At 45.9% G+C, this 8,904-nt stretch overlaps 2 protein-coding genes and 1 long non-coding RNA gene across 3 annotated transcripts; 1 reads left to right on the top strand and 2 right to left on the bottom strand.

Moving 5' to 3' along the window:
• Nucleotides 1-768: 768 nt before the first annotated feature.
• Nucleotides 769-3,012, bottom strand: LOC109906718 (apolipoprotein A-IV). The gene is made up of 4 exons (XM_031802493.1): nt 2,920-3,012; nt 2,759-2,814; nt 1,759-1,909; nt 769-1,641 (listed from the first exon to the last, which is right to left on the bottom strand). Exons 2-4 carry the CDS (start codon nt 2,796-2,798, stop codon nt 1,065-1,067), a joined length of 768 nt encoding a protein of 255 aa, XP_031658353.1. The 5' UTR covers nt 2,799-2,814; nt 2,920-3,012; the 3' UTR covers nt 769-1,064.
• LOC116356566 (uncharacterized) lies at nt 1,954-2,752 on the bottom strand. The gene is made up of 2 exons (XR_004204964.1): nt 2,594-2,752; nt 1,954-2,441 (listed from the first exon to the last, which is right to left on the bottom strand). It is a non-coding gene; the product is annotated as an uncharacterized LOC116356566 (long non-coding RNA).
• A 2,330-nt stretch (nt 3,013-5,342) lies between the features above and the next one.
• Nucleotides 5,343-7,388, top strand: LOC109906710 (apolipoprotein A-I). Its single transcript, XM_020504567.2, has 4 exons — nt 5,343-5,652; nt 5,762-5,815; nt 6,020-6,170; nt 6,541-7,388. Exons 2-4 carry the CDS (start codon nt 5,776-5,778, stop codon nt 7,115-7,117), a joined length of 768 nt encoding a protein of 255 aa, XP_020360156.1. The 5' UTR covers nt 5,343-5,652; nt 5,762-5,775; the 3' UTR covers nt 7,118-7,388.
• The last annotated feature ends 1,516 nt before the right edge of the window (nt 7,389-8,904 follow it).

Raw genomic sequence — 8,904 nt, 5'->3', positions numbered from 1 at the left:
TCTAAATCAATAGTTGTTCAGTAGTTTGAAAATGTCTGAAATATTAACTTGATTGACCTGCTGTAGGTCATGTAACTGTTTGTTACATGCAATATGTTTTGTGGACTTCACCAGACAGATGTTGCTCTCCGGTTTTGTAATGAAACAAATGTGCGGTTGAATTTATTCTGCCACTGTGTCTTCCTATTGTCTCGGCTATAGGTCTATAGTATATCACTGTGTCAAGGCATATGAACTAACAGATTATACAACAAACAACACAATTATCACAACACAGAGATTGTAATTATGGCTTCCACTTCCAAGACAAACACTGCAGGCTATAATCCTAATAGCTTTTACTCTCCCTTTGAGTAAGATATTTAGCTATTTTAATGAGAAGAAATGTACTTACTATGACTGAGATATGTGGTTGTCCCACCTAGCTATCTTAAGATGAATGCACTAATTGTAAATCGCTGTGGATAAGAGCATCTGCTAAATGACTAAAATGTTAATGTAATATTTAAACATATTCAAGATTTGTTTATGCTGTGATACACACTTATTTCTGATATTTCTGACGCATTTGCTTATGTTGAAGAGAGATGACTGGATCAGCAGCATACAGTAGTCTTACATGCAACCAGTCTTATTGGACAATGTTTATGTACTATTTGAATGTGCTAATATGACTTTCCACCTCATACCCTTATCACCACTTTATAATTTGGGGAAGTAGCTTAAATGATTTAAATTAGCATCATAGACACGACACATCAGACACGATACATTTAAGTTATGTTTAGTTTCACTTTTTATTTCCATAAATTAACAACATCAACATGGCACAGTCACTGACCAACCTTCAGATAACAAACAAACAAAATACAAAGATGTCATTGACTCATCAGAGCCAATTCAGTTTATACAAAATACAGAATGGGCCTGTTCTGCATTACCAAGTTCATCTTTGTAAACTCGCCCTCATTCTATTGACAACGGTGGTATGTTCTAAGGCTTTGAAGGGAGAATACAGTCATCAAGAGGGCAAGAGTAGTCAGATGGAGGAAAGTGTTTGTGATTTAGTTGGTGTTGGTGAAGGCCTGGTAGAGGGCGGTGAGCTGGGCCTTCAGGTCCTGGGCGTAGGGGTCCAGCTTGTCCTTCAGGTCCTCAGCATAAGGGGCCAGGCTCTGCTGCACCATCTGAGCTCTGGTGGTCAGCTCGCTCTGGAGGTTCTCGGCCAGGGGGGCCACTCTCTTCTGGAAGTCCTGCAGGCGCAGGTCCACTTTCTGCTTCAGCTCATCCGTGTAGGGACCCAGCTGGGACTGCAGCTCCTTCACACTCTGCTCCAGACTCCCCTTCAGCTCCTCACTCTTCTGGAGCAGGGTGGCCCTCAGGGTCTCGGAGTCCAGGGACTCTGCATAGGGAGCCAGATCCTGTTTCAGCTGCTCCACTCTCTGCTGGACTTGGGTCTTCATCTCCTCTGCGTAGGGCTCCAGTTTCCCCTTGACACTGCCCAGGTCTTGCTCCAGATGCTCTCTCAGCACCTCAGCCTCCTGGGTAATCTTGGTCATCAGGTCCTTGGCTGCAGAAGGGAGCTGCTCCTGCAGGGAGATGGCGTATTGGCTGGCCACATAAGCACTCTCTGTGATGCGGCCACTGCAGGAGAGGAGAGGAGAGGGGGGTCAGTTCAGGTCCCCATCCTGGTAATCTGAGCGATTCGACTACAGACATTCCACACGTTATGACAACTACATCACAGATCATATTACTTACTTGACATCCTGTCCCAGCTGAGACTTCCTGATCATCTGGACGGTGTCTTCGGCCGTTTGCGTTGCCTTGGCAACGTAGTCCCAGAAGGCATCTGTCAGCTGCTCCAGCTGTGGTTTAGGCTCATCAGCGTAGAACAGGTTAGCATGGCAGCCTGTTGGGGCGTAGCAGAAGAGTTAGTTGTTGTGAAATTGTATTTTTCAGGGTCATTACTGGTTAGGCATGGCAACCTGTTGGGGCGTAGCAGAAGAGTTAGTTGTTGTGAAATTGTATATTTCAGGGTCATTACTGGTTAGGCATGGCAACCTGTTGGGGCGTAGCAGAAGAGTTAGTTGTTGTGAAATTGTATATTTCAGGGTCATTACTGGTTAGGCATGGCAACCTGTTGGGGCGTAGCAGAAGAGTTAGTTGTTGTGAAATTGTATTTTTCAGGGTCATTACTGGTTAGGCATGGCAACCTGTTGGGGCGTAGCAGAAGAGTTAGTTGTTGTGAAATGATATATTTCAGGGTCATTACTGGTTAGGCATGGCAACCTGTTGGGGCGTAGCAGAAGAGTTAGTTGTTGTGAAATGATATATTTCAGGGTCATTACTGGTTAGGCATGGCAACCTGTTGGGGCGTAGCAGAAGAGTTAGTTGTTGTGAAATTGTATATTTCAGGGTCATTACTGGTTAGGCATGGCAACCTGTTGGGGCGTAGCAGAAGAGTTAGTTGTTGTGAAATTGTATATTTCAGCGTCATTACTGGTTAGGCATGGCAACCTGTTGGGGCGTAGCAGAAGAGTTAGTTGTTGTGAAATTGTATATTTCAGGGTCATTACTGGTTAGGCATGGCAACCTGTTGGGGCATTAAGGTAACTAGAAAAGTATATTCCCTCTGCCGTGGTTATTATTGACTATTGACTTAAAATGAATTTGGTAGATTGATGGAAGGTATTAGGTTGTTGTACTTCAGCTCTATAAATTTCACTTATAATCTGAAATATTCTTGTATCCCACTCACCAGTGAATACAGCCAGAGCGAGCACCACAAGAACCTTCATGACTCTCAATCAGATTCTGTGAAATAAAGCAACAATCACTTAAAGCATTGTAATCCACCAGAAAAAAAAACATTATGGAATGCTATCAAATAATACCATGGATTTGTAGAATCCAGCTTACCGTCTTTGTGTATGAGTGTGTTGGTGAGTCCAGTCTGCAGTGACTGTAGTTTCAGCCGTGTCCTGGCCTGTATATATAGTGAGCAGGACAGTAAGGAACACAAAGTCCAGGAGCCAGTGCCTCGCTGTCAGCAGTGCTCCAAATCATAAACCCTCAGACCGCAGTGCACCACTCAGCACCTGTCTACTTGACCCAGCCCAGTTATGTCCTTACAACTCACCCTGGACCTGTCCCAATGAACCCCTGGACCCAGAGCGCACAGGAGAGCACTGCGTTATCATCACCTCTGGGTAAAGTGTCGCAAACAGAGTTTGGAACATAAAGTAGTGATCAGAGATACTCAGTGACGACCAATCTCCTGGGACTGCATGCTGATAAACACATCTCCATTCAATCCCCTTGTCTATAGTTTTTCAATGATATGCAGTAGTGATACATGTGCAGCGGGACACTTGTTGCCTTGCAGCTATACAGGTCTGTTACTCTTAATATCATCTGAGGGTAGATGTATTGTGTTGTATTGAGGCTTATGCACTTTTACATACACTAGCCTGTTCCTTTCTCTCAACCATAATGTATCTTGGTCTTTATATATGATGCTACAACTCTACAATGCTGATAGTGAGTATCTGGTTCACACCAGGTCGGTTTCATGGATTTTTCCTTGATGGCACAGAAAGTCTCAGATCGAATCAGCCATTCTCTGAGCCAATCACAGCCATTTCTCAGACATAAATAGCACTTTGTCCAGACAACACCTTCCTCCCAACCTTCATGAAGTATCACAGTCTGATCAGATATGGTATTGATTTATAGTCAGTTTAAGTTTGATGTCCAGCCAGCTGGCATTGACTCCCAGAATATATTCTATGATATAGTTTTCAGTTTAACTGTGAGGTCATGTGTTCAAGCACTTCCATGTGTCAGTTGTCTGACCAAAGTTCATTTGACCCTGGCCCATACACACTGTGATAGGGTCTAATGTTAGGGGCCACATGGGCCCAGTCTATTCATTAGATGTGATTTCACAATAGCTAGTAGATAATGTATGGTGTCTAGGAACTTATTTGGAATCAATTAAATGTTACAGTAGACTTCCATTTTTCAAAGTAAAGCTCCCCCTTTGTCATACTGTAGTTATTCTGTTTAAATGGATAGTGGGTTACTGTGCTATACTGGTAATTGACCTTGTCATAACCTCACCCCTGGGTTATTGCGCAAAGAAGTATCTGGGAACAACATTACCATGTCAAAAAGGTGGATCAATCTACCCAGAGAATGGCCAGATTGAGAATCTTCACAGCACTCATTCTACATCACTTGGGTTATTCATGATGTCACATCCTGGTAATCTGGAGTTTTGAAGTCAGAAGTTGAGTTCTAAACCTCCTATCTGCCCACTGTGCCTTATTACAAACCATCACAATGCCACTCTATAGAGCGTAGAATAAGGAGAGGGTGTTGCCTGGAATCTACTATTCCCTATGTAAATGCACTACAGTGCAACGTTCAACACCTCAAATAACCTCTGACCCCAGTGATGTCTAAAATGTGTGAAGGTTGACACTGCGCTATAGGTTTGCGTTGGCAGTTGAGGTGACACAACCGTTGGGATGCTAGTGTTGATGGCTGAACAAACGCCAGGATGTCTAGAATGAAATCATGTCCTTGTCGAAAAGCACCAAATTGAAAAGTGAAATGTACTAATGCCAGCATCCGTATAATCTAGTTAGTATTATATATGTGGTTGTGGTCTTATTGCTTGACCTGATTACAAAGTGTCTGTGGTGTGGACATGTTTATGGTTATCTGCTGGCCATCAGCAGTGAAATACCTTTACTCATTAGTATTACTGTAAGCAGGGGTTTTAGAAGTGGGGGGCATATTTTAGAAAATTATTTATATATTTTTTATCCAGTCGGATAAACACTCCAAACAGACTACCCAACCGCTCGGAGATGTCCGCATGGTCCTAAAGCACACAGTTGGCTGTTTTGTATCACATTCCAATGATAAAACTGTGGGCGACAAAAATACAATTTCAAAATGTGTGGGGGACATGTCCCCGTCCCCCGTCCCCAGTGAAAGTTGCATCCCCGACTTTAAGTCTTCTCTAGAATGAGGCTTTCAGTAGAATGGTCCAGGTCCATGCACAGTTGTCTAATTAGAATATAACCAATAAAAAGGACCATGCACAGTTGTCTAATTAGAATATAACCAATAAAAAGGACCATGCACAGTTGTCTAATTAGAATATAACCAATAAAAAGGACCATGCACAGTTGTCTAATTAGAATATAACCAATAAAAATGACCATGCACAGTTGTCTAATTAGAATATAACCAATAAAAAGGACCATGGTGTTGGTGGGGGAGATTCCCAAAGGAAACATATTGAAGTTAAATCAAAGCCAGGTTAATCAAGTCTGGTCTGTCTATGTTCAGTCTGTCAGGCTCAGAGAATGAATATGAACGTAACAAAATAATGTATTGTCATTGTGTATTGTATGTGCATGTGTGTGTGTGTGCATGTCAATATAGTAACCGCACAGTCATGTGATGACAGCCAGCAAGGAGTTGTAGCAGAAGCAGGAAGAGAGGTGACATGGCAGTGACTCCTGGACTTTGGGCTTACATCTACAGCTCTGGTTTCGACTATATATACAGCATGGCACTGGCCTGATAGACACACAGACAGACTGAATACACAGAGATACACCAGGAAAAAAACAGGTGAGGCCAATGCTGAGATTTAAAACAAGGTGTTGAGGAACTAGGATTTTAGGTTTCTAAGATTCAAATGTATTTGAAGTGTAATTGATTAGTGATGTTTCTGTTTCAGTGAGAAACGCAAATATGAAGGTGTTGGCGGTGCTTGCAATTGCTATACTCTCTGGTAAGTAACATCTAATGTTACCACAACCATAACTACTCTGTAAAAAAAAATTATTGAAACCTTTTGAATGCAACAAGATTATTAGAATGATTATTATTTTAAACCTGGCCTACTTCAACCTCCTTGAACAGTGTAAGGTCATAAAGCAGGTCAGGTTAAACTAGCAGTTTCACAGGAACTAACTCTACTTCCACGCCCCAACAGGTTGCCATGCTAACCTATTCTATGCCGATGAGCCCAAGCCACAGCTGGAGCAGCTGACAGATGCCTTCTGGGACTATGTTGCCAAGGCAACAAAAACTGCCGATGACACCGTCCAGATGATCAGGAAGTCTCAGTTGGGACAGGATGTCAAGTAAGTCATTTAGTTGTTATGACAACTAGTGATCTAGTTGTCATAACATGTGTGTAATGTCTGTAGTGGAAGCCCTCTCAGAGTACTAGTCACCTGAGTGGCGCAGCGGTCTAAGGCACTGCATTCTAGTGCTAGAGGCATCACTACAGACAATCCTGGGCTGTATCCCAACCGGCTGTGATTGGGAGTTGCATAGGGTGGTGCACAATTGGCCCACGTCGTCTGGGTTAGGGGAGGGTTTGCCCGGGGTAGGCCGTCATTGTAAAAATTAATTAGTTCTTAACTGACTTGCCTAGTTACAGTAAGTAAAATAAAATCAATAAATAAAACTAGAATCCTGACCTGACCAGACCCCTCTCCTCTCCTGCAGTGACCGCATCACAGAGAGCGCTGACGTGGCCAGCCAATACGCAGTCTCCCTTCAGGAGCAGCTTCCTCCTGCAGCCAAGGACCTGATGACCAAGATTACCCAGGAGGCTGAGGTGCTGAGAGAGCGTCTGGAGCAAGACCTGGGCAGTGTCAAGGGGAAACTGGAGCCCTACGCAGAGGAGATGAAGACCCAAGTCCAGCAGAGAGTGGAGCAGCTGAAACAGGATCTGGCTCCCTATGCAGAGTCCCTGGACTCCGAGACCCTGAGGGCCACCCTGCTCCAGAAGAGTGAGGAGCTGAAGGGGAGTCTGGAGCAGAGTGTGAAGGAGCTGCAGTCCCAGCTGGGTCCCTACACGGATGAGCTGAAGCAGAAAGTGGACCTGCGCCTGCAGGACTTCCAGAAGAGAGTGGCCCCCCTGGCCGAGAACCTCCAGAGCGAGCTGACCACCAGAGCTCAGATGGTGCAGCAGAGCCTGGCCCCCTATGCTGAGGACCTGAAGGACAAGCTGGACCCCTACGCCCAGGACCTGAAGGCCCAGCTCACCGCCCTCTACCAGGCCTTCACCAACACCAACTAAATGGCCCAAACCTACACCACTTCTTGACCCTCTGAAACGTTTTGAGTGATTCTGTCATACCCTGAACTGCACTGTAAAACATGGAAACTAAACTGGGCATATACCCAGAGCATCATATTTATTATTATTTAGTGCAGGGGGCGAAAAATGTAAAACAAGCATTCACACTCAAATATTTATATGTGTTTGTTTTACCTTGTTGAATAATGTCAACTTTTTATAATTTCATAATTTTTTAAAGACAAATAAAGATATTGAAATTATGAACATATGCAAGATTGTTCCCTCATTCATTACACTCCAATTACACGTGCAATATGTTACTCAGGATAAGGATAAGGGATAAGTCACAACTATGGCTGTCCCCGGGATAAGTCACAACTATGGCTGTCCCCGGGATAAGTCACAACTATGGCTGTCCCCGTCTCTTCCCTGTCTCTGTGTGTTTCTCTCTCTCTCTTTCTCTGTCTCTCTCTCTCTCTCTCTTTCTCTGTGTGTCTCTCTCTCTCTGTGTCTCTCTCTCTGTGTCTCTCTCTCTCTCTCTCTGTTTCGCTCTCTGTGTGTCTCTATGTGAACCTCTGTCTCTCTCTGTGTTTCGCTCTCTCTCTCTTTTAGCAACACAAATACTTGTGTTGAGTGTGTGAAATCCCTTTGCTTAATTAGAGACTGTTATTTCCTGGGCCTCCTAAGTCCAGACTGGCCCTGCTGACATGTGTATCTCCAGCTCATGTGTCAGCAACAGGTTTATCCAAGTCTCTGTCCTTTTACATGTTAACTCTGGTAAAATGCCAATGTAACATTCATACCCAGAAAACATGAAAATATTTGTTGGGCAAGGTGGGCACGGGCTAGCCCACACCAAGCCCAGCACAGGCTAGCCCACACCAAGCCCAGCACGGGCTAGCCCACACCAAGCCCAGCACGGGCTAGCCCACACCAAGCCCAGCACGGGCTAGCCCACACCAAGCCCAGCACGGGCTAGCCCACACAAGCCCAACACGGCCCATCCAAAACCAAGCCCAACAGGGGCCATTCCTTACCAAGCCCAGCGTGGGCTAGCCCATACCAAGCCCAGCACGGGCTAGCCCACAGCAAGCCCAGCTAAGTCTAGCCCTCACCAAACCCAGCTAAGGCTAGCCCTCACCAAGCCCAGCACGGGCTAGCCCTCACCAAGCCCAGCTAAGGCTAGCCCTCACCAAGTCCAGCTAAGGCTAGCCCTCACCAAGCCCAGCACAGGCTAGCCCACAGCAAGCCCAGCTAAGGCTAGCCCACACCAAGCCCAGCTAAGGCTAGCCCTCAACAAGCCCAGCACGGGCTAGCCCACACCAAGCCCAGCCCTCAACAAGCCCAGCACAGGCTAGCCCACACCAAGCCCAGCATGGGCTAGCCCACACCAAGCCCAGCACAGGCTAGCCCACACCAAGCCCAGCACGGGCTAGCCCACACCAAGCCCAGCACAGGCTAGCCCACACCAAGCCCAGCACAGGCTAGCCCACACCAAGCCCAGCACAGGCTAGCCCACACCAAGCCCAGCACAGGCTAGCCCACACCAAGCCCAGCACGGGCTAGCCCACACCAAGACCAGCATGGGCTAGCCCACACCAAGCTCAGCACAGGCGAGCCCACACCAAGCCCAGCACAGGCGAGCCCACACCAAGCCCAGCACAGGCTAGCCCACACCAAATTCAGATAAAGGCAGGGGCTCATCCAAATATTTGGGGGCGTGGTTTGCATTTTGTTTGTATTTTGTGCAACCGTTACCGCGAGTGTTGTTCTGGTTTAAGTCT

The sequence above is a fragment of the Oncorhynchus kisutch genome, linkage group LG2, assembly GCF_002021735.2.
Source record: "Oncorhynchus kisutch isolate 150728-3 linkage group LG2, Okis_V2, whole genome shotgun sequence".
In the NCBI taxonomy this organism is placed as follows: Eukaryota; Metazoa; Chordata; class Actinopteri; order Salmoniformes; family Salmonidae; genus Oncorhynchus; species Oncorhynchus kisutch.
Note: the sequence above shows the minus strand (reverse complement) of the source record. Positions and strands in the feature narration are given on the sequence as shown.

Coding starts and splice junctions, on each gene's coding strand:
- LOC109906710 (XM_020504567.2), top strand. CDS start 5,776: ATGAAGGTGTTGGCGGTGCTTGCAATTGCTATACTCTCTG. Junction 5,816..6,019: donor TGCAATTGCTATACTCTCTG/GTAAGTAACATC, acceptor ACGCCCCAACAG/GTTGCCATGCTAACCTATTC. Junction 6,171..6,540: donor CAGTTGGGACAGGATGTCAA/GTAAGTCATTTA, acceptor CCTCTCCTGCAG/TGACCGCATCACAGAGAGCG.
- LOC109906718 (XM_031802493.1), bottom strand. CDS start 2,798: ATGAAGGTTCTTGTGGTGCTCGCTCTGGCTGTATTCACTG. Junction 1,910..2,758: donor CGCTCTGGCTGTATTCACTG/GTGAGTGGGATA, acceptor ACGCCCCAACAG/GCTGCCATGCTAACCTGTTC. Junction 1,642..1,758: donor CAGCTGGGACAGGATGTCAA/GTAAGTAATATG, acceptor CCTCTCCTGCAG/TGGCCGCATCACAGAGAGTG.